At 38.3% G+C, this 27,630-nt stretch overlaps 4 protein-coding genes across 7 annotated transcripts; 2 read left to right on the plus strand and 2 right to left on the minus strand.

Moving 5' to 3' along the window:
• The first annotated feature begins 232 nt into the window (after nt 1-232).
• Nucleotides 233-9,564, plus strand: LOC137947864 (probable anion transporter 6). 3 transcript variants are annotated; one of them, XM_068793682.1, is made up of 3 exons: nt 233-1,036; nt 1,307-4,529; nt 7,439-9,564. In XM_068793682.1, exon 3 carries the CDS (start codon nt 7,505-7,507, stop codon nt 8,834-8,836), a length of 1,332 nt encoding a protein of 443 aa, XP_068649783.1. In that variant the 5' UTR covers nt 233-1,036; nt 1,307-4,529; nt 7,439-7,504; the 3' UTR covers nt 8,837-9,564. The 3 variants fall into 3 exon arrangements, with proteins under 3 accessions (XP_068649783.1, XP_068649781.1, XP_068649782.1); XM_068793680.1 differs by having other exon boundaries at nt 233-4,529; XM_068793681.1 differs by lacking the exon at nt 1,307-4,529.
• A 1,135-nt stretch (nt 9,565-10,699) lies between these two features.
• On the minus strand, nt 10,700-16,774 carry LOC137948290 (peroxisomal acyl-coenzyme A oxidase 1-like). Its single transcript, XM_068794326.1, has 14 exons — nt 16,206-16,774; nt 15,133-15,241; nt 14,987-15,048; nt 14,682-14,891; nt 14,506-14,593; nt 14,263-14,425; nt 13,948-14,146; nt 13,635-13,832; nt 12,516-12,647; nt 12,182-12,302; nt 11,877-11,987; nt 11,639-11,708; nt 11,293-11,476; nt 10,700-11,196 (listed from the first exon to the last, which is right to left on the minus strand). The coding sequence occupies exons 1-14, from the start codon at nt 16,341-16,343 to the stop codon at nt 10,990-10,992; spliced, it is 1,992 nt and encodes a 663-aa protein (XP_068650427.1). The 5' UTR covers nt 16,344-16,774; the 3' UTR covers nt 10,700-10,989.
• Nucleotides 16,775-17,337: 563 nt separating this feature from the next.
• Nucleotides 17,338-19,670, plus strand: LOC137948679 (uncharacterized). The gene is made up of 4 exons (XM_068794805.1): nt 17,338-17,879; nt 18,573-18,731; nt 18,818-18,926; nt 19,261-19,670. Exons 1-4 carry the CDS (start codon nt 17,355-17,357, stop codon nt 19,464-19,466), a joined length of 999 nt encoding a protein of 332 aa, XP_068650906.1. The 5' UTR covers nt 17,338-17,354; the 3' UTR covers nt 19,467-19,670.
• Nucleotides 19,671-23,785: 4,115 nt separating this feature from the next.
• On the minus strand, nt 23,786-27,610 carry LOC137948462 (transcription factor MYBS3-like). Of its 2 annotated transcripts, XM_068794547.1 has the most exons (4): nt 27,171-27,610; nt 25,598-25,806; nt 24,959-25,510; nt 23,786-23,824 (listed from the first exon to the last, which is right to left on the minus strand). In XM_068794547.1, the coding sequence occupies exons 1-3, from the start codon at nt 27,445-27,447 to the stop codon at nt 24,980-24,982; spliced, it is 1,017 nt and encodes a 338-aa protein (XP_068650648.1). In that variant the 5' UTR covers nt 27,448-27,610; the 3' UTR covers nt 23,786-23,824; nt 24,959-24,979. The 2 variants fall into 2 exon arrangements, with proteins under 2 accessions (XP_068650648.1, XP_068650647.1); XM_068794546.1 differs by lacking the exon at nt 23,786-23,824 and having other exon boundaries at nt 24,781-25,510.
• Between the last annotated feature and the right edge of the window lie 20 nt (nt 27,611-27,630).

A 27,630-nucleotide genomic window follows, 5' to 3' on the forward strand; every position in this document is an offset into this window, starting at 1 on the left:
ATGGAGAACGGATAGACCCGTCGTTGGTCCTTAACCTGGTTAACTCGGAGAGTTGACTTGAGCCCTCTAAACTACAGCTGTTTAATTAAAATATGTGAAAAGGCATTTAGAACGAGTAAGTGAAAATGATGGTAACTCAGAGAGTTGACTTGAGGCCTCTAATCTACAGCTGTTTCTTTAAAATATGATGTGAATTGCCCGTACTGTGTAATTGAAAGTGATTTCACTCGACGCTCGATGGTTCCACTCCCACGATCCCTTTTCCCGTTTCACTCTTCTGGCGCTCGCTCTCCGCTCTCGATCTCCGCGTTCTGCGTTCTCGACCCTCGGCGGCTTCTCTTCCTCTCAGTTGCAACCGTGTCCCTCCAGATCTCCTCTGCCGTCGTCTCTCTTTTCTCGCCGTCTCTCTTAGCACCTCTCTCTAATCCTAATTTCTCTCATCTCATCCTAGTTGCCCCCTATCTTGAACCCTCAACCCTAAATTTCTCTCATTTTCTGTACTCTAGCCCTGATCTTTGATTTTTTTAATTTTTGTGAATTTTTTTAATTTCTTCTCCCCTTTCTCCGTTCTCTTTCTGGTTTTCTGCCAGAACCCTCCCCGTTGACCTCTCACCAACCGGTTCTCCAATTATCCTATTGCGATCCTGCCTTTCCTTTCCTGGTTTTTCCGTCTTCTATATTTTTTCTATCCTTCCCTCTTCCTCATTGACATTGTCTTTTCAGACGAATCATTTTTCTTAAACCCTACCCCTTCCTTTCTTCCTCGTGCTGGAATCCTCGCCTCCGTCGAATGCCAGGTGAATTCCGGCTCTGATCTCGGCATCATTGTCGCCGGAGAGCGCCTGGTCGCCGCCGTCCCCATCTCCTTGTGATTTCTCCCCAAAAATTTAGTGAGGGGTGTTGGGCTAATCGATTCAATTATTCTCCATCTACTGAGGGGAAATTTTCTCCATTTGAAACTTCTCTCAGTTCCCTCTTCCTTCTCTCGAGGCGGCCATCGACCGAAAAAGGTTTAGAAGGCTGCTTGGTGGATCAGGTATTCGTTTTTGTTAAAGTTTGGGGAACCTTAAATTCGTAATTAGTTTACCCAGACGTAAAGCCGATTTTTGCGAGTGATCCTTTTTACTATGTGCTTCTTTAATGCTTGTTTTGTTTGAATTTGCAAATCTTCTCATCTACGAGTCTTCCTCTATATGATTTTGTGATTTTTCCCGAAAATTTAGTTTGTATTTGGTGAAGACTCAATAGATTCAAGTATTTTTTTTTCTACTTCGGGTAACTTTTCTCCTTTCGAAACTTCTCTCAGTTCCCTTTCCCTGCTTGACGTGGTAATCAGCGGATAAAACTTGAAAGGCTAATTTGAGATCAGGTATTCATATTCATGAAAGTTTGGGAAATCTACAATACGCAATTTGTACTGTGCTTCTATCATGCGTGATTTGTTGAGTCTGCAAATCTTCCCATCTATGTTAAAAAAATTATAATTTCTTTGTAGACAAAAATAAAAATAAAATTATATTTTATTTTTTTACATCAAATAAAAATATATAATTTTTTTATTTTTGTATTATTTCATGGTTTGCCGTGTTACAGCTATGTTCGCATGAGTTTATGCTTATACTATTCCCCGTGAAACCTGCCCAATTACCATCCTTGTCTATGAGGATGTTAAATTCATTGATAGAGAGAGTAGTAGACAAAGCTACCAGCTTCTTCTCCTTACAAATTCTAGTTGCATTAAAAGCTGCCAGAATAAGCCAAGGATAGTTCCAATCATCAGTTGTATGCCAATTTCTGGCAAAATTCATGTTGAAGAGAGCGTGTCATAGGCCCATATGAGCAACGAATCTATTTGAAATTATCATTTACCTTCTGAAATTGAATAGAAAGACTGATATCCCCCTTTGTAACTTGATCAAGAATAAGTTGTTCAAGTGTCTCAAATAGCTAAAATACCGCCAGCCTACCCTTTAGGAACAAGGGCTTCCTTGGCGTAATGTTGATTAGCAAATGTCATGTACCAGAGTATTAGAAATGGCTGTAAGTTTTGATTCCTAGTGGAAGAGAAGACGACACATACTAGAGAGGATAATATCACGAATTCCAGCTCGCTTGCAGCTGGAGCCCAAGTTTGGGATGTTCAAAGAGAGGATTGGAATGAGCAGGGACTCAAAACCATGGATTACTGCCTGCTTGCTACTGGAGCCCAAGTTGCAAATGTGCACAGAGAGGATTAGAATGAGCAGGAACTCAAAAAGAGACTAGGATCAGAGGCTGCTGAAGTCAACTCCTAATGCTATTGCTCTCTTTCACTTTATCCCAAATTTGATTTTTATATAGACATATAGTGACAGAATTTGCTGCTCTAGTGTTAGATGAAGATTGATTGTAATATCTCTGCCGCTTTAGGAAAGATCAGGGAGAAATCATTGATGAGTTTTTCTATCCCCTAGGGAATTATTGGGGCCATAAGTAAGAGCATGATATGAATGGATGAAGTATCTCTTCTTTTTGGCAACTTCCCTTGTCTTGGTTCTTGAGAGGGCCGGATTGCCAAATGCATGGGGCCGATATAAGAGCTGATTGCAGCATTCCCCCTCTATTGCTAGGCATTATTGCTTGACAATTGCTATGAAGACTCACAATTTAATGGTTGGGTGTGAAGGTTGTGAGGGTGAACAATGTTGAGGGATGATTGATGTAGTTAGGGTGTAGTTGGAGTTGGAGGGAGGAGGGGTTGGGGCTTTTGGGTTGGTTCTTTTTTGAGCTGTCTAAGTTTGAAGGGACAATTGGAGCTCAAGGACAAGGTTCTGTTCTTTTTTGCAGCCGTCTAATTTAAAAGAAGCAAAGTTAGAGGTGAATGAGAAGAGTTATGGCTTTGGAAGGAAGATGATTGTGGCTGATCTTGTATTTTAAAAATACTTGTGGAGTTGACATTTGGTGGGCCTAGGTCTTTGACTGACCTGTGTGGGTGAGTGGCTTGGTTCGGTGTATGGTTGATAGGAGGCAAGAAGTGTTGATTAAGTGGTGGGGTTTGTGTTTAAGGGGATTTGGGAAAAAGTTCTTGGCCTCCCATTGCATTACAAGGGGAAGCTCGGATTGGTCAATACGGGGGGAAGACTAATATTTGCTAAAAAAGTGTCCAGGATTTATATTGCATTCTATTGTTCTTGCTAATTATTTCCTGAGATGCATTCTCCGATACCGGCACTGACAAGATTTCATTGGCCACTATAGCCCAAGACACTGGTGAGAATGAATAGTCCCATCTCTCCTCCTACAGATGAGGATTGGGAAAGACCAACCACCAAAGATGATGAAACCTCAAGTTTCAGCTGTGGGAGTCCATGTGGAATGATCTTAGCAAAGCCCAATCAAGTTTTAGATTTTGTATCATCCCTTATTTCCAATCAATTGCCAAGCCAAACTGCTCCACAACATTCTAGGGAACACCAAAACTCCAAAGTTTCAAAGGGGAACCAGTGAAGGTTACCTATTCCTTGTGACTCTGAATGGGGAAACTGGTGCCTGAGCATTCAGGTCAACTAAGTATGCTCCTGGAGCATGATCTTCCTTCTCCTGAGTGTGATAATCTTCATCAGCATTGTGAACATTTTCAACCATCTTTCATTCCCCAAAAAGCATCTTTGGGGGGAATGTGGTTCCATTGAGTTTTGAGTCCACTCCTAAAGGAAAGCAGCATCCCAGTCTGTTGTTCCAACATTGCTACTCATGCCTGTTTGAAGCTTCTTCTGTCAGTTTAGGTTGATGTGTATGGGGTAGGTAAGTGGATGACTGGTAGGTGTAGTGAAGTGGGTCTTGTGTGGCTGGACTGGGGTGGTGTGGGCATAAAGATGTGTGGTTGGTGTTGGGTGTTTCTGGCGATTCAATCTGTGGGTTGGCGGATGTAGTGAGTGGAGATTTTGGGGAGGGGCTGTTGATGGTTGGATAGTATGGCTTTTGTGCTGTTTGAAAGCTAGTTATCTGAGATTGAGGCTGAAAGCAGAAAGACTCGCCTCAAATTGTGGCCAGTGAAAGCCTTCAATTGTGCTTTGTGGAATATCTACTCCAGTAACATGTTTACCGATGAGAAATTTCATGATACAACTAACTATATATCTTCTGCCACTATTGATGACAAAGTTATGGGATGAGTTTCTGAACCAGAACTCACTTCTTCCCTGTATAAGATCTACACCTTCAATGGTTTTCTTGAACTACAACAGGAAACTGTTTCGGCCCACAGAAGGTCTATGGGTATAGAATCTGATTGATGGACAGAGCCTATTGTTGAACATACACGTCTCCAAATACAAATGCGTGCCCCCAAAATGATGAGTGAAGGCAATTCTTTCATTTCACATCCCAGTCATCCTGGTCATCCTTTAATACCCAGTGGTATTTCTGACTCTGTTTCTTTTTTTGACCTGTATACACTCATCTTCCTCATCATGGCCAATGGAAGAGGAACCTCTGGTTGCTACTCTCCTTGCTCGGTTTCCCAAGATCAGGCTTTGGTCACCTTGCAGGTGTGTGCTCCATGACTCAATTTAGTTGTCAAGAAACAACACTTTGATGTCTTTATATTCCTGAATTTTAGTACATAATATTTTCGAGATTACACACAAACACACACAAAGTTTTGATTTTATCATTATACCCACACACACACACACACACACACACACACACACACAGTTTTGATTTTGTCATTATATACATACACACAGTTTTGATTTTGTCATAAAATATTTATAGTATGAATTGTAATGAAAAAAATTCTTTTTTTCTCATGAGATGTAAAGAGAATTACTTGTTTTCTTTTCCAAAGTTAATTCTTTTCATCTATTTACACACTTCTTCAAAAAAAAAATTAATTCTTTTCTTCCACTATTTCTGCTGTTTTTAATTTCTAAAATGAAAATGGCAAAAATTTAAAAAGAATTGTACTGTTATCTCTTGAGCTCAGTCCATTGATGCTGTTCTAAGTTCTTGTTGTTAAGTTGATTGATTTCATTTGATTGTCTACTTCTTAATTTTGTTAGCATTTTAGTATTATAATTTTTTTTCTTTATAATCTATTTCACTGTTGTTTCTATAGTGCTTATTACCTCTTTCTTTGTTGCATTTTTGTCAAGCTCTCTTCATATTTTGACTTCATTGCGCACATCTGTTTTTTTTTTTTTTTTGCCTGCATTACATCAGATGGCAGTAAAAGATCAGCTAAGGAAGATTATTTATGTATTTATTTCAAAGTACGGAACTTTTAGAAGATAGGGCTTAAGGAGTAGGAAAAGAATATCCTAACTTAGATTAGGAGAGCATTTGAGAAATGTTGAGAAAATGTTTTTGGTTTCATTAGCTCTTTCTGTGAATGATCTAACCTTGAATGATCATCTGGATTTTGTGTACTTCTATTCCTCCTCTCATTATGGAAAGTCTATGAGAGATGATGAGTAGATTATTTTAAATAGTCACATCTTTTTGCTTTAATCATCTGATCCTAAATTATAGTTTGTCTTGTTCTTCTGTATTTTATCATTAAAATACTGTATTATTGCAGTTCAAAAAAATTACATAATTAATTGTAATGAGAATTTCTTTTTTTATTCCAATGGTTTGTTTGAAATATATTTTTCTTCTTCCAATGTTATCTTTTTGTCCACTATTTGTCATCCATTTAAAACTTTTTTCCCTTTGTCCTCCAACCCCGTTCTTGCCTGGTTTTTCTGGACCCCACTTCGTCCCTAGAAAGTCCTATTTATGCTCTCAAAAGTTGAATATTTTCCTATTTATTTGTCATTTATTTAATAATTAAGGCATACTTATATTTCACTAACATAGGATAAACAGTTTTCTTTCTTAAACCATCTGCACTTACTCTTTCCATGTTTTATTTTTTTATTTTGAATGGATTGACGCTGCAGAAAATTCGTTATGTATTGTAATATTCTACTCCTCATTGGTTGGGAATATATGTAATGTTTTATAAATGAATTAATGATATTTTCATAACTTTCAAAATTATCTATTTCAGGAGTTATCATTTCATGTTGGTGTTTTTATAATATTATTTATATAGACAATGAAAAAAGCTAGAGATTTTTAAAATTTACTTTTCAAAATTATCCCCGTTTAAGTAGCTTTTATTTTATGAGTTGCACAACTTTAAAAAAAATTTGAGCCACAAATGATGCAATAACATGTTGGTTGTCTTATGTTTCACCCCTTGATGTGCATGTGGCACCTGAAGAATTATAGAAATAGAGAGTCAGATACTGTTTATGTTACTCTATGAGTGGTGTCAACTCAATTGCACCTGATAATGATTTGAATTGCTGGTAGTTGTGATTAAATTGCCATTGGAGGCATCTGATACAACAAAGTTGTTTGCATTTTGTTTTTTGGGGTCTTTATGTGCCATATCATGCATGAAGCTTATGCTGGCGTGTGTGTTGGTGCTTCCTTTGTGACTCAAAAAAATTGTTTAGTTATAAACGTAGTAGCAGCACATAAAGTTTTTTACATGCTTTGTGTATGATGTGTATACCAGAAGAATTAGAAAATAAGTGCAAACCATGTTGCTTCATGATATGCAATTATCGGTAATTGAATTTGTCAGAAACAATTGAAATTGCTTCAAACTATAATTGAGTTAATGCTAGCTGCAATGCAGTTGTCTCTAGTAGAGACTAAATTGCAGCCTGTAGTTACTAAGTTGTCTCTAGGAGTAACTAAATTGCAGCCTGTTACCTAGAAAATTGCTGTTAAGGCCAACTAAATTGCAGCTTGTGGAGTTGTGTTGGATGGCATTTTGTTTTCTATTTTTGTGGATCTTCACGTGTGAAATGTACATCATGGGTGAACTTTGTGAGGATTTATTTGTCATTGTTTCATTTGTTGGGTAAATTTTTTTTGAATTGTGTATTTTAGAAACCCAAACCGATTTTGGGCTTTGGTGAGTCGGGATGTTAAAATTTTTTAGACTTTAGAACTCTTTAGTTTTCTTAATAGTTTTTTTTAATCAAAATTGTGTTATGAATGAACCAACATGAAATAGTAAAGATAGATAATTTTGAAAAAATATATTATTTTTTTATTAGTTAGTAAACAGAAATCAGTTTTTTTTTTAAATTTAAAAACCGTTTTTTGAAATTTACTTTTAGTAAATATATTTTTAAAATTGACCTCATTTTTGGACTAATTTGACAGAAATAAGTCCATTATACATAAATGGTAAGATTTAGTTATGTTTTGTAATAAATACATAAGATGCACATTTCTTTTTAAAATACAGTTGGTGGTGATATAATAATTTCGTCTAACTTTTCTGTTATTGTGATCTAGTAACTTTTCTCCATCCATATTAGGCATTGCTATCGTTTTTTATGATCCGGAGAGCAAAGAGAAATTACCCTTAAATTCTTTCCTTTTGCAGGTCATGAAAGATGCCCACCAAATTGTACTTTCAGATGTGAACTTTAGATTCAGTGACAATTAAACCATGAAGAAGGTGAAACTTCCTAAGCGTTACGTGATTGTTTTACTGACCTTTGTCTGCACCTGTGTCTGCTACATAGAACGTGTAGGGTTTTCAATTGCTTACACAGTTGCAGCGGATGCAGTTGGGGTGAACCAATCTAGTAAGGGCATTATACTTTCCACATTTTATTTTGGATATGCTCTCTCACAAGTACCTGGAGGATGGGCAGCGCAATTGGTTGGTGGACGGCGGATTTTACTTCTATCCTTTGTGCTGTGGTCCCTTACATGTGCTTTAGTCCCACTTGATCCCAATCGTGTGCAGATCTTGGTGATTGCCCGGTTGCTTGTTGGGGTGGCACAGGGTTTCATCTTCCCTTCAATTCATGTTGTTCTAGCACAATGGGTTCCTCCACATGAAAGGTCCAGGTCTGTTTCTCTTACAATGTCTGGCATGTACCTAGGTGCAGCAGCTGGCATGCTTATCCTACCTAGTTTGGTGAAATTGAAGGGTCCACAATCGGTATTTCTAGCTGAAGCCACTCTTGGCACCATTTGGTCCATTCTTTGGTTCAAATATGCCTCTGACCCCCCACGTTCAGATACCTTAAAGGCCACGGCTGCTGCTTTTGGGGACCCTTTGTTACCAATGTCAAAGTATAAAGAGAAATTGAAATCAGAAAATGGTGGAAGTTCAGTTCGTGTTGCCAAAATTCCATGGAAAAGGATTGTTCTAAGTTTACCTGTGTGGGCAATTGTTGTAAATAACTTCACTTTCCATTATGCACTCTACGTACTGATGAACTGGCTGCCAACTTACTTTCAACAAGGTCTCCAGCTTAGTCTACAAGAGATGGGTTCATCCAAAATGATGCCTTATCTCAATATGTTCATATTCTCAAACATCGGTGGAATAGTAGCGGATCATTTGATAACTAAAAAAATCCTGTCTGTAACCAGGACTCGGAAATTCTTGAATACTACTGGGTTTGTCATAGCTTCCCTTGCTTTAATGGCACTCCCAAGTTTCAGAACTGCTAATGGTGCTGTTTTCTGTTCATCTGTTTCGTTGGGATTCTTAGCACTAGGAAGAGCAGGATTTGCTGTTAATCACATGGATATTGCTCCAAAGTATGCTGGCATAGTGATGGGAGTTTCGAATACTGCAGGAACTTTAGCAGGAATTATTGGGGTTGGGCTGACTGGATGGATTCTTGAGTCAGCAAAAGCTGCTAATATGGATATCTCAAGCCCAGATAGTTGGAAACCAGTGTTTCTCATTCCAAGTTATCTTTGCATATTTAGCTCAATTTTGTTTTTGGTGTTTTCTACTGGGGAGAGGATTATTGACTGATGGGAGCAGCTCATGACCATCTAGCATTTAGGCTGAATGACCTACCAAGATATTCATTGTGAAGAGAATTTTGTTAACCACTGCAGTCATGGACTGGGTAACATCACCGAATGCTGTGAAATTTGGAGTTTGTGGACATTATTGGCGAATGGAATCATCATTTGAGGTAATACTGTAACGGTTGAACCATTGTTTCATTCCAGCAATATTTCAGTTATTTGCTGGATCATCATATTTGTTAGACCATTATTATCTTTAGATTCATTTGCGTAGTCATTTGCTTGAGCTTAAGTCTACCTCATGTGCTATTTGATTGGCATCTGGTTCAGTGCACTATCATTTGCTGCTTACACACGCCAACCAACCTATTCATATGTTTTGTGGCCGCTCATTTTCAGCAGGCTGAAGATGATGGTTGGTACTCTATATTAGTTTTTAGAAAGTTTTTATTTTCTGTTGTTATCGTTATATGTTGTTTGCTACATATTTTTTATGTACTGGTCGGGAGGGGAGAGATGATTTTGCAGGCAAGAAGAAATTCGGACAAAAAAAATTAAAGGAATTAGAGAATTAAACTCCTCCAGGTCACTTGCATCTGCATAAGACATGTTCTTGTTATTTTTCATATTTTGCATGGTTCTCTCCTGTTTAAGCTGTGACTTTTGGTGACGATGAGATAAAAGTTTGTGGTTTCTTTTATAGAGAAGTTTTGTTTCAAATTTTTTTTTACATAAATAATTCGATGATGGACGAGGAAATTATGACTGTGCTCGGTTTGATGGTATGAACTTTGGATTATGGAAAGCTAAAGATGCATGCATTGCTGGAGAAAGACGGTAGCACCATAGCTTTTGTGGAAAAAAGGAAACCAAGAAAGATGAAAGATATATAGAATCTAACAAAAGAATATGAGTTAGCTAAAATAAATATTCTTTTGGCTTTGGGCCGACTTAGTTGAAACATTAACATCTGCGAAAAGATTGCAGGCACTGTGGAAGGAAAAAGCAAAATCTAAGTATGAGATGAAAGAGATTGAAGCAGCTAACAAATATGTCCTGGCTTATATGATCACCAGCGATAGAAACAACAAAAGAAAGTTAAAACTATTTAAATCAATCAGACTGCCGAAGCTAAACGTCCATTTGCATGTAAGAACAAAGAAGAAGATGACAAAGGCTACTAGCCGGAACTAGACCTGTATAGGAAGTCCCACAACCTTTCCCGGACATGAAAAGCGACTGGCTTCCGGACGTTATAATGGAAGAGAAGAGAAGAAGCTTCTGCAACTGCCTCTCCATACCCAAAAGCTCCACCTGCCCAAAAACAAATAAAAATGTGTATCGACTACCTTTCATATCCATTGTACCATGTAACAAACTGAGAAATTACACATCTTTAGATAGTGGATCCCTATCGTGCCTCCGCTCCCACCAGGGCTCCTGTTCCACGTAGACCCAGCCGGCGACCAGTGCGAGCCAGTCATCGTCAACCCACACCATTTGACACTGACGGCGACGGAGATCTGGAAGAAGATGAGAAAAACGAAAAGTGAAATGGGTCTAAAGACGGAGAAGAGAGCAGCCATGGCTGGTCACTAGCTCCAACTGGTACTAGTAAAGACTTGGTTTTACATAGGCCATACGTGGTCATATTTATAGACTTAAGGGGCAAAGTCGCATCCTACTCTGCTACTTCCTTTCTTCTTCTCTCTATGGTTCCTTACTCTGCATAACGTTGGTTTGTAGGTATTCGTGAATCGGCAATGTTGAACAGTCTTCGTCTTATATTTTGCGTGTAGGTGTTGTTTATTAATGCTCATCTACTAACAACCAACGGGTGAAAATGGTGCCACTCGAGCTCCAATTGTTCTTGATTTGCATAGAGATAGTTCTGACTGCAACAAAACAATTTTCTTGCAAATTGAAAATAAGCCTCAACCTATTTCTGCAAGTGAGGCCTTCTAACACACTGGGTCTTTTCATTTATTTTAGCATCTCTCCTTCTTGTATTATTAATTACATTTGGACTTTATTCTTCATCGTTCCTTTTGTATTAATTTTACATCTCCTTATATATTTCCAGTGCACTAACCCCCATAGTATACTTGAAAGTTGAAACTCTTGTGATAGAAGCTACTCCTTTGCAAGTTACCTTCAAAGCCTTGAGGTCAGTTGTTGCTTCAGCAAAGGTTTCAAGTACTCATGGTAACCGTCGGGCACAACTGAATCATTCAGGGGATCCTTCCATGCTTCTTTGTAGAGATTGAGGTACACATTTCCATCATAACGGCCGAGAACAGACCCAAGGAAGTGGTCGGTGTAGTCGAATGCATCGACGAGGGCAATGGCATTTGGCCGGACCTGCAGAGATTAAAAAAAAATTGTCGATCAGAGGGAAACCACAGATTCAGACTGTAAAAGATGATAAAAAAGAGGAGTTATGGGCGGGAGATGAACCTGGGAGTAAAGACTTCTAAGCTTCTCGTTTGCTAATGCAGCTTGCTTGGGACTGATGGACCCAGTTGAGAGGAATTCTCCTGAGTGCTTGTGAAGCAAAGAGAGCGCATAAATGTCACAGAGGACCTTCAGTTGTTCTTTTACTCCCTCACCGGGCATTTCCTGTCGAAGCTTCTCAATAAACCTGAAAGGGAGTATGTTTCAACATGAATAACTTAGAAGTAGAGCCATAAAGGGGGTAGCAATTGTGAGTTTGCTAATTCAATGCATCAAAACATATGAAGTAGGCATGTTTCCTTTCCTCATGAAATCTTCAAATATCTCACACTACACCCAGGTAGCTTACTTGGAAACAATGATTAACTGGCAGTGAGCCACGGCCGCCTCCAATAAATCAGCAGAGAGTTCAGCAAACCCTGAATGCATGAGATGTTATCAAAAGCTTTTCGAATATTGTTAAAATACTATTATTTACTAGTCTTGTTGTACTTTTTTCATCCATGAGAAGCTCGAAAAATCAGAACTCAGAATAAGAGAGCAAATCTGGCACCCAGAAGAAAAAGATAATATAAATAGAAGGATACCTTCTTCAGGACTTTCTGCCATGCTAATATTTTTTGCACAAGCAACACATAGCCTCACCGCTCTTGCTTCAAATGCCTCCAATATGACTGAAGGATTCAACCAATCCTCCACTGCATGGAAGGTGAAAATCCAGTAGTTAAAACCAGGAACAGAAATACCAATCTCAATTAGGGGGCGATGAAGTATCAAACTTGACCATCTTCAAGTTCTATAAAACAAGTCTAGGAGAAAAAAAAGAGAATGAATTTATGCTCTTCACTACAGACAAGTTATGAAAAGAAGGATCATGACATTAGGAATTTACCATCACAGACACCACAAGAGCACTGCAATAATTGTTCCAATCGACCCATATATGCTGTGGTTCCAATAGGCTGATTTCCAGAAGCCACCTGAGAAACAGTCTTTACAAGGAAACGAGCAACCTGAAAACATGCAACTCAATAAGGGGGAGATTTTATGACAAAATAATACACATAATTCTTACAACACAAACGGAAATGAAATTAGAAATAATACAATGGAAAAGAGAAAGTTCATGCATATGCAGCTTAGTGTCCAAGTTGCCCATAAACCTAGGATATCACATAATCTTAAGCAACTAATCACTAGCTGACTTTCCCCTCTGATTCACAAACCTGAAGTAGCAAGATAGTGTTATCTCCTTCATATGTACAGGCAGGGACATAGACGGCAAACAACTCAGGAAGCCCACTGCTACACAGGTATCCATGGCCACCGCATAATTTTCGGCACTCTTCAATGGCATCCTGCAGCAGAAATAGAAGGTTCAGGCTCAATAAGTGCAAAGCCTTAGAAAAGGAGCAGATATCACAATGAGGTATTCACAAGAAAACATGGAACTTTCTGCATACTGATAACTTGAACAAGTAAAGTTGTGACATTTTTTTATTGTCTACCATTTCATGACTATTATTCAGGAAACTAACTACCAATAGGGTCTTTGTATTTCATACATTCACTAAGACCACAGAAATATGGAATAGAGCAGATGTTTAGATAAAATGTTTAAAATATCATTGGATGGTGTTCCTCCACCTCTTTCCCTCCATGACATCATTGGCAGTTTTTTCTTGATATTATGGACCTTGTTTCCTCTATTCTCTGCTCCTGGTCCTCTCGACATTGATGACTCAACCACGATGGTCGGGCCTCCTCCATGGCCTCCGCCTTTTTCAAGATCACTTCAGTGGCCCGTTCATTGTGGAAAGGGACTCGAAAGTGGTCATTGGATGGTGCTCCTCCACCTCTTTCCCTCCATGACATCATTGGCAGTTTTTTCTTGATATTATGGACCTTGTTTCCTCTATTCTCTGCTCTTGGTGTCATGTACTTAGATCAACCATTACAGCTGCAAACTCTTGTGCTAAATTGGGTCCCTCCCTTCAATCTCTTATTGTAAAGGGATGTCTCCCTTGATGCATTTTTTTGCTCTCTTTTGAAATAAAATCATCACATTTTCAAAACAAAAACATAAAAAAAACATTTTTTTTAAAAATTTGATTTTATACATGCAATTTGCAAATGGAAAATTGTTCAAGCAGTTGCACCCAAATGGTAATTGCTTAGACATCAGCAGCAAGACAAAACTGTAGCACTCAACTTTCATTTTCATGGTTAGTAAAAGGAATGCCAAATCTTTTATGAATTCAAGAAGGACCAGTGTGGCAATATTTCTTAATATCTAGAGAGCCTTTTCTTTTAGTTTAACCTTAAGCCTTTGACAGTTTACTTACAGCAGTGGCAGAGGTTGTTATGGATTTTAAACCAGCAGTGCATGCATGAGCCTCAGGCAGTGTTGAAAAATCATTGTTCTGCAACCTTTGAGTCACATCGTTGTACAGCCACTTCAACCACTCACCCACGAACCTGAAAGCATAGGCAGAAGCTAGTAATGGGAATAGCCGGCTTTGCTGAGTTTTATAATCAATCACCTAAACCAAGCAGGAAAAATGTATAAAAATAAATGCCATAAGACACATTAAAAAAAAAAAATCAAAGCCCACTTTTTTTTTCGAAATGCAACCCGAGCCAAGAGCATGACAGTACCTGCAACTCAGGACCACCTTCATGGGAACCAAATTGTCTTCGAACAGCACTATATCTGACAGCGATACAAACTGCTCGAGACAAGGCGTTCGAAGCACCTAATACAATTGTTTGCCGAACGTAAACCATGGCCCCATAAATAAGCTGTCTTGGAACATTTGACCAAACACACTTCCCTTCTCTTGTGACCTGCAAAACTCTGCAAAAGCAAGTGTATCAGCAAATACAAGAATAAAAAAAAAAAAAAACAGAAAGAAAAAAAGCACCATCGACAAATATGAAAACAGAAGCATAAAAAGTGACAGATGAACGAACCGCATCAACATCTGATCTCTTGGTATCCGCACATGATCAAACCGCAGTACACCATTATCCATGGTGTTGTAAGCTCCATTTCCAAATTTCATCCCAATATCACCAATTGTAATACCAGGAAGAGGGGAGTGATCTTCCAAACTTCGTAGTTGAACAATAAAACCTGTGAATTTAACATTTTAGCATTTAATTTGAAACTGAGAGCAAAATTGGTCCACATGAAGTGAAAAATTGCAATATTACCATTCACTCCATGCTCCTTGCCATCTATGATTAGCTTAGCATAGACGATAGCATGTGTTGAAGCTTTACCCAAGCCACCTGGCCACCACTATTTAGAACAAACCCAAATGTCAATATTATCAAAATCAGTAGACAGAAGCCGTACAAGGAAAATCTTCACTATCAGAATTAGTTACTTTGCTTGAAGTGAGTGTTGGACTATGAATGATAAACTCATCAGTTTTTGGATCAAATGTAGCAGTTGTTTCAAGTCCCTGAACATTGGACCCATGACCAAGTTCAGTTTGTGCATAGCAACCGATTATCTGCATCTTAGTTGCCAATGGTAGCCATTTCTGTTGCTGCTCATCAGTGCCTTGTCCTTTAATAGAAGGGATGAACATGCCCTGAACAGAAATCAATGAAGGAATCAACAACTAAAGCTCTTGTGTTCACAAAAAACTGAACAGAATAAGTAATTTTAACTGCCCTAATTGCTCACCCAATGCAAATCTGTATAAGCAGGTTCGTCAATGAAAAACCTCAACTTCGATGCCTCCTCTTCTGTTGACAAAGGTAGCCCCAGAGTTAGATAGGTAGTTTATCTGTCTGAGTTCACTTAACTCTAAAACAATATCTGAGTCAAACCTGTGAGACGGAGTTCAACTATTCTTTTCCAGGCATAGAATGTTTTCCTTAAAGTGTTTCTGAATAGCTCTTTTCTGCTCATCATTGCTCTATTATCCTTGCGGAAGACCTAAACAAACAATAATGAATAACCATAAGATATATAGAGAAGTAAGATGACAGAAAATTAAGATTATGATTACTTCAGCAGGTCAGTCATCGAACCAAGTATCCAGCTATTAAGAATAAAAGATGCAGTGAGGAAGCTCCAACAGAATAATGTCAATGTTCCTTCTTCACATACACCAGAAACTTATTATATATATATCCATATTTACTATTTTTAATGCAATAATACCAGGATTACGTGATCCAGTAGTAAACAAACATGGAAGTAAATCAAATTCCAAAATGCTTCTGTAAAGAAGAACATATTGGCATTTATTCAGAAATCTAAAATAGAGTGATTACTAAATAATTCCTTTGGTAGCACTTTTTTATGGTAAGATGAGTGCAGGCACATTTATTGAAGTTAAGAATTGTTTTGGTTTAATCTCTAACACCTAGTCATCATGAGACAAGGGCCTGTAATACACAACACCTAGTCATGAGACAATGGTCCTCACATCCTATTAGGAGTTTAATCCAATCTGGTGCCTCACCCGAGCAAACATCAATGATAGAAAACTCTTAAAAGTACAAACCAATTACTAACAAATCTTCAATCGACCTATTATGTCCAGAACTTTAGTATGATCCATTGCTTCAAGAGGAAATCCTTAAACCAAGCAAACTTGGAAAACATAACAGAGCACACAGAGGAAAAACACAATATTTTCAATGGGAGAACTATAAATCACTCGTAATGTTGATAAATCGCCGTTATAGACAAGACCATCTTACAATTGAAGAATTCTCTTAACTCAGTTCAGTACCATGACAAAAATAACATCCCATGATTAAAAAAAATTCGAATTCGCATAAGAAACAAAGATTTATTAAACAGAGCATTATTCAGCATCGAAGTCCAAAGCCCATAAGCAGAAATTCTCTACAAATCAACCAAAAACAGTTTTGAAAAAAAGAACGCTCACAGGATCAGAAGCAACAAGGCCTGAAATTCTGTCATTAACTTCAAAGGCATGCCGGGAACCAGCCCAGACGACCTTCATAGCATCAACATCGAACTGAGCCTTCTTCCTCTCGAAAGTGAGGTGATCAACTCCCTCCATGTTTACCGACCTCTCTCAAAACTCCCGCGAAAAGAAAGAAAAACAGAAGCAAAGGTCAAAAGAAACAACGGCCTATCTCCAATTGAACTCGTAGATGTAGCCTAATTAAGTTATCCACAGTGTGGATTCCTCTGGTTATCTCCATCTTCCAAATTAAATTATAATTCTTCAATCTGCTATCCACCCAATAATGGACGACCTTCAACAAGAAATTCGCACCCATGTTACATCCAGTTTTTCCTACGCCAGCGTAACGATTTAACCGGGCTCTTCCTAACCCAGGTCGGGTTGTCGAAGTGAGGTAGAGGGTGACTTCCCTAGTCCAAAGCTGTGCACTCAAGGGGACTCAATATAGAAGGGACAAATCAACCATGTAGAAGACAGTTTATGCTCGAGCTAAAGAAAAATGGTATGGCTTGTGAAAGTCCTTCGGAGACATTTTTCTTTTGCAGATTAGGAAAGTCTGAACTTCTATTCTTCCTGCAAGATAGCCATGGCATTTAACCCTTTAGTTTGTAGTGACTCCTTTGCTTGATGAAGGTTAATGTACTGCTACATGGCCTAGCTATTCTTTGTAGGTAACTGTACAATTGTCTTTTCTCATCCCAGGGTTAGATATCACAAAGTGCATAAGAATAGTCAATCTCAACGTATTTTGTCCTTTTATGAAATAGTGGATTTATAGCAACGAGAGTAATTGTTTAATTGTCATAATAAAGTTGAGTTTGTTTTGCTTTATTAAGCTCTCGCAATACAAATAAGTAATATTTATTATTTTTTTATTGGTATTCTTTTTTCAAGTAAAAAATAGAAAAATAATAAATATTATCGTAATTGTTTTTTGTTGAAGGATGGAAAGAAGTACCCTCCTAGGCTCATAATATAAACACTTATGCTTTATTTTATGGGTTAAAGCTATAAAGCGTCTTCATTCAAATCATGGTCAAGCTTTTGTTACTTCATTTTCATTGTAGCCTTTAAAAGAGTAAAAAGCATAAAATTAATTTGAGAATGCGAGTCATCAGTCATTGCGTGATTCGTCACGCACCGAAACTTCTTTTTCATCCGCGTTTCCATCTTCAATCGCATCTATTCTCGGCCTCCAACAAAATCGCATCTGACAGAGGACGCTTGAACAATTTCGAAACGATTCCCTCTTCTGCTTCTCCTACTCCTTTCAGATTTTCAATCTGTGCTTGGAAGACGACCATGGCGGGTCAGTGCGAGCCATCGCATTTCGTTCAGCACGTTATCGTTATGAGACACGGGGACCGGATCGACAACGCGGAACCTCTCTGGGTAGCCAACGCCGCCCGTCCCTGGGACCCTCCCCTCACCGACGCTGGCAAGATGCGAGCTTGGTGCACCGGAAAAAAGATTCGGAGACTCAATTTCCGCATCTCCAGAGTCTTCGTCTCCCCTTTTTACCGGTGTATACAGACCGCCTCGGAGGCCGTTGCTGCTCTCTGTGCAGTTGATGACGATAGTAAGGCTGAGACTAGCCAGAACGCCGTCATCGATCCGTCCAAAGTTAAGGTACTTATTGCTGTGGGATCCTTCTTTTCTTTTTTCTTTTCCTCCTCTGCAACATGCAAGTGGATGTCTTCTTCTTTCCCTTCGATTGGATTTGAGATCTGTATGAGCAGACGTGATTGAAGACAGCCGATATCTAAATCTTAATCCATATGATTGGGTTATTTGGATTCCCCTTTGGTCTCCATGAATTTGAGAGAATTTAGTAATTATATGAGGAATTTAGTGTGGGTGCTAGGTGAGGCAATTTGTTTGACGGTCATCGTTCTTAACTCTCTCTAGTCAATGATGTAAAAGACTTCCCCGTGAGTAAAACAGAGTTGCTTAGAGAAAGAAAGAAAACTAGAAACGGAGTTGCTGCTGCACATAATTTTTAAAAGAGAGACATCAAATGAAATTCTGAAAGAGAATCTTCTCGTTATAAGCAAATTGACCAAATCTCGAGAGCAGTATATTTTGATCCAAATTGATGGGTGCATGGAGTGATTAAGCAAAGTTCGTTGCTTTATCAGATCGCTTACTGACTAACTTCACTCTGTCATCTTCTTCACCCTTGAAGATAAGCTCTGAACTAGAGGGGAAATGTTGATCTAATCATCGTCTCACCATCACCGGGGGGTTGCCCCAACTTGGCTGTTGTCTTGTGATTGCCTTATATGCTTCAACTTTAGTCTTTACTGTTTTGACATGGTCCAGGTATCAATAGAGTATGGACTCTGTGAAGTTTTGAACACGGATGCCATACGTGGTGGGATAGCCCCCAAAAATGGCTCTTGGAATCTTGAGCTCTCGCAGCTGGAGACTATGTTACCATCTGGGACAGTAGATCACACTGTAGAGCTCATATATAATGAGGTAAGTTTCTCTTTCCACACTTCTTCTGAATTTATAGTCAACAGAGATCTTTGAAGTAATCTGCGAGGGAAAATGTGATTTTGCAGCTTCCAAAGTGGCAAGAAGAGACACAAGAAGCAAGGTCTAGATATGAAAAAGTTATCACTGCACTGGCAAACAAATTTCCTCGTGAAAATTTGCTGTTTGTTACTCATGGTAAACTGCCATGTTCTACCATTAGAAGTTGTTTTAAGTCCCATTAGTGTATCATTTCTTTTATGAAATCAATTTTTTTCACACCTTTTAAAGACGTTTTAAGCAGGGGGAAGTTTAATCAATTTTGGGAATTGTTTCAGATACCTAAAATCCAATACACTGGCCGGTATAATCCATATATGAAGCTGTGCCGGGCCTGTATTGTCTTTCAGGCTGTAATGCTATTCTGAAATCTGACATGGATATCCTGATATGTGACATCTATTGGTGATTCCGCCACCCTTGTTTTTAGATTGTGTTATAGACTATTCATACCATCATGTAAATGTCACAGGTGAAGGAGTTGGAGTTGCAATCTCTTCACTTCTCAAGAATGTCTTCGTTTATGACGTGGAGTACTGCGCCTACGCTCATTCACGCAGACAAATCACCTTTGGCGCTGGTCAGAAATTCGTAGCAGGAAACTTTGAAGTCTTAACAGGGAATGGCATGACTGGTATCTGCTGGCAAGAGGCAGAGCCGGAAGGGCAATTGCAGTAGAATGAAGCCTTCCATATTGCCTAAACATGAACCATAGTAAAGATAAGAAAACTGGAGGAGGTTCTTTGTTTAGGATCATTTCAATGTTATTTTGTTCTCCACACATTTTCCTGTGTGAAATTAGTGGATGAGGAGCTGCAAAAACTATTATATTGAACTTCACATCTGGTTCTGTGAGTTACTGCTGTAGGACAGAAAGTCCCTCTTGAGAGAATTTTTCAGCTCCCTTTTCTTCCTATTAGAACAGTCAACACCTGCTCAGACAGCACTAGAGGTTAAGTACGCACAAATAAGAGTGCAGACCCATCACTAATTCATCCATAGGCTTGCAATACTGTTGAACCTAAAGAGAGTTGATCATTCAGCTCCTACAGATACATCCCCCATTAGGTTTTCTAAGACATGGCCTGCAAAAAGGCAGAAGATGTCACCACTGAAACTAAGATTAATGTTCCAGGAACATGCAGCTTTCGGCAGACAATTCACTAGCGAGATAATGGAAACAATATGTGGTTTACATATTATCCATGGGATACTAAGTAGTAAATATGAGAGTGGAAATGATAAAATGTTAAGCATGCAATCAGTCAGAGACGACCTATTTTGCAAGTTTAGTGGAATTGAGAACCACCAATGTGCTAGCTCCAATCCTAATGGAGTAGATTGGCCTACACATTTTTTCCGATTGTTTTAAATAGGCGATAGGCTTCCCTTCATGCATGACTACAACTCCAATTCATTTTCATGAAGCATTGGTCTCTCTATAATGGATTGTTAAGATAAATCTGGCATGGCTAGCACTCACATTGTGGTCATGGCGTGCTTTAACTTGTCAAATGCAATTTGGGCCTTTGTTGGCTGAGGTGGGGGTGAATTTAAATTTACTAAGGTGTGGAATGTAAAATGTGCAACAAAACAATAAAGTAAAAATTCAATCTCACACCATAGAAGACAATTTTTTTTTTTGTTATTGATATTTCCCTATTGGTATGTACTACGGGTGGCATAAAGTTAAACTGGCTAAAAAAAACTCGACTTAGTTCATTTTTTACTTGAGCTATGCTCAAGCTCAAACATGAAATAAGGCTAGTTAAGTATACCAAGCCAAACTCGAGATTTTTCAAGTTTGGCTTGTAAGCTCGTGACCCGACTCGTTAGTATATATATATATTTTTTGAAAATACCCTTTACTCTAATTAGTCTCGTTAATTCCCTCTTTAGTTGGTTCATAGTTTTTTTATTTACCTCAAACCTCAAAGATGATCGATCGTTCAACCCTTTTGGGTCCAATAACATCTAATGTTGTTATTTGCCAATGGAATAAATACTCTTGATGAAGGTGTTTGCTTATTCTTTTAGGTTTATACATTAGTATGCTCCATTGCAAAGTCTTGAACTCCTACCTGCTAGCTTGCAATTCAATGGTACCAAGTTCATCACAATATTCTCTTTATTTATTTTTGTACTTTTAAATGTAGGTTGGAGTTTGAATCTGGCATAAGCTCGAGCTCAAACTCGGTTAAAATTTTTGGGCTCAAGTTTGATTCCAATTTTAGGATCGAGGCTGAGTTCGAGTTCGAAGTATTCAAATCAAGCCAAACTCGAACATATGCAGGTTCAAGCTTTGCTCAACTCGATGCCACCCCTAGTATTCACCGCCCAATAACCTATGCTTGGAAATTTTCACTATAAGGTATAATAGCTAGAATTTACATAAAAAATATTTCAACTCTCTTTAAGCCACATGTAGCTCAAATACAATCACCGCATGAGTTTGGTTAGATTCTACCTCTAACCGGCTATTTTTATCTAGATTAAAATAGGTTCTACATGAACCTTTCACAAAAGACAAAAAAAGATAAGAGCCACTTACACCCTTTCACATGAAGAGTACATTTTCCTTGAGAGATCCAAAAATCCAATTGTAGCAGCACAATGTGATGATGGGAGCTTGTCTAAATGATAATGCAAGGAAAGGTATAGGAAACTGTAAAAGATTTGCAAAGGAAATAATTCTCTTTCACTCAAAAGCACTTTGAGAAAATTTGCAAAACTTTAAAATAAAGGTTTTTAAATTTGCCAATAAATGCTCATTAACTTCTCTATGTGAGGTTTGATAGCCTATTTATAATTTCTCTCAGGCAAATTAGATATTTTTTGTCCATTTGCAAAAGTCAATGTTTGAATTGATCGAATAATGTAAAGGGATTGATCAATCAATCGTGTATAACGACTATTTTTCTGTCAGGATATGACTTATTGATTGATAGTATGATCGATCAATAACTTCCTATTGGGCCTGACATGTTAAGTTGATCGATGATTGCCTGAGGATGATCGATCAATCAAACTTCCTTCTGGCAGTGCAATGCAAGTATGATCGTTTAATGAACTTCCTATAATTGATCATGCTTTATATCCCTGACTAACAAGATTTTGTCTACTCGATCAGTCAAGTGGGATGATCAATCATGCTTTAAAACATAAAATGACCATGTTTTGGATGATCGATTAATCAACTTACGTTGTTGATCAATCATGTTTTAGAAACTTGGCTTGTGTACTTCTGGATGATTGATTATTGGCAAATGTTGATCGATCATTCCGGTGCCAGTTCAACTAAGTCGACTTTCAAAGCATGGGATTAAATGATCCTAAATGATCTAACATGTTTAAAAAGATGTATATGATATTTTAAAACAAGAATGAATGCAAGGTATGTCCTAAAACTCCATGCTTAACATTGCACCTCAAATTGAAGGAGTTTGGACAACTCTCTTTTACATGGATTGAGTCTTGACATAATCAATGAATCCTAAACTCTAGTGCTCATTTTGTCTTATTCTTCAAAGGCATTTTTTCAAGTGTAGACTTTCCATGATATTTGAGGTCTTGAGGAGGCTTGCTTTATTTTGAAGCTTTAGACCTTGAAAATGTGTCTCTTGAAGGTAACAAATCTGGAATACTTAGTTTATAAATTGTCAGCTCTATTAAGTTGTGTTATCATCAAAAGCAAGAAGAGAGTTAACCTATGGTCAACAATCTCCCCCTCTTTGATGATGACAAAATCTAACTTTGAAAAATTTAAAATATGCACAATCCCTAAGGTGGGAGCTAAGTCAATTATGTAATTTTGCAATAGGTTGCCCCTTAATCTTTGCATAGTTCTTTTTAGTCATTTAGGTTTCAATTTTTCAATTTCTAGATTGCCTAATGGGTCTAGGTCCATCTTTCCATTTTTTTCTCCCCCCTTTTTTTCATACTCAAAAAGATTTCTAAATAAAACAAGGAGTAAGCAAATGTAAATACTAGCGAGTCAAAATAGGTCCTAAAGAATAGATAGATCTACTAGGATGGTGGAGGCGACTGAGAAGAGTTTCAAACATGCTCTCGATCCTTTGTTGGCTCTCTCTAAGCTCTATTTGTCTAGCCTTTAGTTGCTCTTGCGTGGCACGAATCATTGCTTGAGTGGCCCAAACATCGTCCATTGCATCCTCAAGTGCTGTGAGTCTGTCTGTGGAGGAAGATCTTTCGTCTGCAGTTGTTCTCCTCTTTGTGAACTCGTACTAAGAACTCGTAATGCCCTTCTTGAGTGCGAAAGGTTGTTTTGAGTGTGTCCTTATCCTTTTGGTGATACCCCAATTTCAAGTCCAACTTGGTAAAACTTTTGACTCCTCTAGCTCCTCAATGGTGAGGATATGGGATTTGTTTGGTATTATAATTTTGTTGAGAACTCTATAATCAACACAAAACTCCCATCCCCCGTTTTTTTATCCAATGGCACTGGATTTGAAAAGGGGTTACTGCAGGGCCTAATTATTCCAACAGGCAACATCTCTACCATGATTAACTCTATTTCAATATTTGAATATGTTGAATTTATGGAAAAGAAAAATACTTTATTGACTTAATTAACTTATTATAATCAAAGTACATGAAATTTTATTTATAATAGAGGAAGGTCGTAGAGTCTAATTACAATAAAATTACCTTTGTCCCAATTACACCCAAACTCTAACACTTAAAAATAAATCCTAGAAGGGGTATAAGGTAGAGCATGTCAACCTCAAAATCTTTAAATAGAAGGGGTATAGGGTAGAGTAAGGATTTCACAATAACAGAAAAGAGTCACAACCTGGGTGCCATGTTTTGGGTGATCTACTGACTCACCCCATTTCCTGATCTTGGATTCTGCTACCATGGCCTGCAATATAAAACTAATTTTAAGTTGCTGCTTCTAAAGAGACTAGCGAGAGAAGTAGGCAGGAGAAGGAAAGAGAGAGTGACCTCTTTGTTCCAACTTGTTCCAAATGTGATGCCAGTATCTAACCCCTAGTGATCATCCCTGTCCAAATCCCCTGCAGTCAACCCCAGAATCTCTATCACTCAGCAAGAAAAGATTACGAAATGCTAATGAAAGAAAACAGGTTTTTCTCATAATTATTCTGTTGTAGCGTACTACTGCAAATTCTGATTGCCATAACAAAACCCTTCTTATTGGAGGAGGAATAGCTAACTTGACTGATGTTGCTGCTACTATTAATAGCATTTTCGAGCCTTAAGGCAAAATATGAGCTTTACTCCTCACAAGCTTCCGAAACATAAAGCTTTCCTCATTTTGCAAGAGCCCAAGCTAAAAGCAGCAAGAATCCACATTTATGTTCGTGGAGGTGATCCAAACTATCAAACTGATCTGGCTACAATGAGGGATCTCAGAGAGGAACTTGGAGCTTCTCGGGAGGTGAAAATGAATAAAATCCTACTAGCTTTACTATTATATTTCCTTGATTCAATCTACGTTTGAATGCACCATTTTAGCCTTCTATTTCCTTTTGTCCTTTCTCTATCCATACAGTTTTATTTTAATAGAAAAAGTCCTGATTTGCAATTGTTAATCACTAAAATAGCAGGTTAAAGATAATACTGGTTCTAACCCATTAAATATGTCAAATCATCCTAAGCTTAAAGAGCCCACCATTAAAGATGTATCCCTTAACGATAAGGTAAATATGAATTTATGCCAACCTTTTTTCTTTCTGTTTTTTTGGTGAAAAGATTGGAGCTTGATGGTGGTTGGTTTTGGCTTTTTATTTTTCATTTTTGTGATCCTTTTGGTTTATACTGTTTTTGTTAAGATGCTATCTTTCGTTTAGTAATCTATATTTATCCAGATTACTCAATTCAGTGGTCAGTTTTTACAAGATTCAGCAGTTACTATACAGTATACACACTGCTGCAGCACGCCAGCAACTGCAAGGTTTAAGAACATGAAACAAAATAAATAAAAATAATGACAACCTGCCGACCTGCTTCTTTGGTTATCACAAAAGGAACCGTGGGGTAGTTAGGATCATTCCCCCATGAACCAGCTGTTGTAAAGAAATTCTTTGGATATAAAAAAATGTTTTCTGATTCATACGAAACAGGATTGCAGTTTATTCATCATATATTAACACGAATTCTGCAGAATTTAATCAAAATATTAGTCTAACCTTGGAAGTTCCAAGCACCCACTAGACTGCGTGGATTGGGCTATTAGAATTCATACCAGAACTGCCTGAAGCAGGGTTAGCATGGAACGCTGACTGTCTGGTTGAGCCTTCAAGCAATTTCAGTGAAAGCAATGACGGTGCCATATGACCCGCTTCCACCCCATCAACTGGTTCTGTTAAACTTAACTTAGACATGCCCACCAACTCATCAACATTGATGGGAGTCTTCGAGTGTACAGCTCTTGGCCTTACCACTTCATGCGTACCTCTTTCCATTGGCTCCCCAGAGTAACCCGTCCAGAAAGGGAATGAAAACGGAAAGAAGGGTGAGAAACAGGCTGGAAATATTACTGGATAGCTGCACTGTGAACTCTCTGCTTTTGGAACGGCAATTTCATCGTCATTGGAAGGAGTTGAATCCATTGACTCGCATTCTTCATCAATAGCTGCAGGGGGGGAAGGAGGAGGTAAAGGATTGTTGCTCTGCATTTCAGATTGCTGATGGTTGACAGGAAATAAATCTCGCGAGACCACAGGGGGAGTGTCTGCAGGCTGAGATAACAACAACTAACATAAACATTGACATAGATATGAGAGAGAGAGAGAGAGAGAGAGAGAGAGAGAGAGAGAGAGACTAACCTCATCTGCTGTGATGTCAAAGAGGCTGGATCGTCTCTTTCTACGGGTTACATTGGTCTGGCGAATAAAATATTTCTGCGCATGACTAGCTACCTGGGTTGGTGTCTTTGATACCACAAAGTTCCGTGCAATACCTCGCCAATCACCTTTCCCCAACTTCTGCAATCCAAGGAGAAACATGCGATGTTCCTCTTCAGTCCATGGCACACCTGATAATTAAAACCATCTAATGTCAATCTAAACCGCATGAAAGATGAAGGAAATTTTTTAAGTGTTTCTAGACACTAAATAGTGAACCAGCTATAAAAGAACAATTAAACCAGCTCTGTTAAAGCCTTCTATTACATTTATTTAAAATTTTTGTAGGTTAACACTCATTTCCTCAGTACAAAGATAAGACTAACATTCACTTGTGTTTCAAGAGCAAGAGATCATGTCTAAGTCAATTTGTAACTATAACTGATATGGAAATTCTACTTAAATGAGTACTGATAAATGAGAACCATAGATAATGAGATTCACCATACTTGTGTCATCTTATCAAACAAACTTGGGACTTGCATTCAACATTGTTCATCATGTCATAGCAAATTGTATGAATTTCAGGATCTTAACACTTCTTCCAGTTACCCCTTATTTTCTGCCAAAATGAGTGCCTATGCATATCAATGGATGCAAGAGGTATGTCACGCATCACATCAAGGTTACAGGGTACATGGTTGAAAACCTTCAGAATGAGGTAATGCACGAACAAATACAGTTTCACTAAATGAAACACAAAGGAGGAGAGTTACTTCTGCAATCAGGAGGTATCATTAACAACCATTTTTTCAAATTCACCACTATCATAATGAAGATTATACTGAAATATTGATGCACTAATTTTAGGAACGAGCGTCTGTGGCAATTCTTCTTCAGCTCAGAACAAAATGCAATAATTTTGATGGGAGTAACACATTTAGCAGGTGCAGATCACCTTGAACACACGATACATATTTTTTCCAAACCCCACCTTGACTGTTCCGCAGAAGATGGGAGTATGGTAGCCTTCTTTACCATTATAGATAATTTCAGTATAAACAGACCACAATCCTTTACAAACCAGTCCCAAGGATTTTTAAGTTAAGTGTTAAACCATGCCTAAATGTTCTGTATCTCAATCCGGTTCTAGGTGTAAAATGGTTCTTATTGACTTTACATGGACCTACCATAACAGTAACTTGAATCCTTTAAAAGCGAATTCTAAAGAGTTTCAGTGTAAGAAGATTAGTCTATATCGCGATCGGTTCAAGATGGAAAATAGTTCTTACTCTCTATGTCAACACAGGCTATGAACTACAAAGCCAACCAACCCATAAGGGCATCTTTTCAGAAGCTTTCCTCCGAACACAAAACTCTGACACCCATCCGAAGAAAAATCGAAACAACCTAACAAATGAAAGAGAAGAAAGAACTGAACTCGCTTCGCTATCAAATAAGGGCCAAAGCGACAAAACAGACAAAAAAAAAAAAAAAAAAAAACTCAAACTCAACTAGAAAACGCCCACCGTTCTAAACACGAAACCAGTATTACCTTTCTTGCGCTCACGGCAGCTCGAAGAAGACCCTAGTGCAAAATCTTCCGACGCATACCCATCCGTCTGACCACCGCCCTCGGGTGCATGATCCGGAGATCCCGGATTATTTCCGTTATTACCACTGGAGCCGGCATAGTGCGAAAGATTCCCCATACTCGCACTCTTCCGGATAGATCCATCCGTTAACATAACTCCAAACAGCTTAACTCCTCTGTTCAGACACGTCCTCGAATTGTGCCCATTATGGCAGCAATGCGAGCAACGCCGAGTCATTTCGTCCTCCCGGTCCGGACCAGTCCAATCACGATCAAACAGATCCGAAACTCCCGCGCAAGACGCTGATAAGCCACGGCACCGAGCCGGATCACTAGGGTTTGAGAGGAAGATTTCAGAGAAGGAAAAGAAAAAAAAAGGATAGAGGAGAGAAAGAAAGAAAGAAAGAAAGAAAGAAAGAGG

The sequence above is a fragment of the Aristolochia californica genome, unplaced genomic scaffold (genome assembly GCF_029961685.1).
Source record: "Aristolochia californica isolate CCGP_79_NKW_82.1479 unplaced genomic scaffold, dmAriCali1.0.hap1 SCAF_13, whole genome shotgun sequence".
Classification (NCBI taxonomy): domain Eukaryota; kingdom Viridiplantae; phylum Streptophyta; class Magnoliopsida; order Piperales; family Aristolochiaceae; genus Aristolochia; species Aristolochia californica.

Bases quoted from the DNA above. Each gene is read 5' to 3' on its own strand.
- LOC137947864 (XM_068793680.1), top strand. From the start codon at position 7,505: ATGAAGAAGGTGAAACTTCCTAAGCGTTACGTGATTGTTTTACTGACC.
- LOC137948290 (XM_068794326.1), bottom strand. From the start codon at position 16,343: ATGGAGGGAGTTGATCACCTCACTTTCGAGAGGAAGAAGGCTCAGTTC. The intron at 13,833-13,947 runs GTACTGTCATGC...TGCTTGGTTTAG, and splicing joins AAGGTGGTCCTGAGTTGCAG to GTGATTGATTATAAAACTCA. The intron at 11,197-11,292 runs GTTCATCTCCCG...TAATCTCTGCAG, and splicing joins TTAGAAGTCTTTACTCCCAG to GTCCGGCCAAATGCCATTGC.
- LOC137948679 (XM_068794805.1), top strand. From the start codon at position 17,355: ATGCGAGTCATCAGTCATTGCGTGATTCGTCACGCACCGAAACTTCTT. The intron at 18,732-18,817 runs GTAAGTTTCTCT...GTGATTTTGCAG, and splicing joins TAGAGCTCATATATAATGAG to CTTCCAAAGTGGCAAGAAGA. The intron at 18,927-19,260 runs GTAAACTGCCAT...TAAATGTCACAG, and splicing joins TTTGCTGTTTGTTACTCATG to GTGAAGGAGTTGGAGTTGCA.
- LOC137948462 (XM_068794547.1), bottom strand. From the start codon at position 27,447: ATGACTCGGCGTTGCTCGCATTGCTGCCATAATGGGCACAATTCGAGG. The intron at 25,807-27,170 runs GTAATACTGGTT...TTTAATTATCAG, and splicing joins CTGCCGTGAGCGCAAGAAAG to GTGTGCCATGGACTGAAGAG. The intron at 25,511-25,597 runs GTTAGTCTCTCT...TTGTTATCTCAG, and splicing joins TTGACATCACAGCAGATGAG to CCTGCAGACACTCCCCCTGT.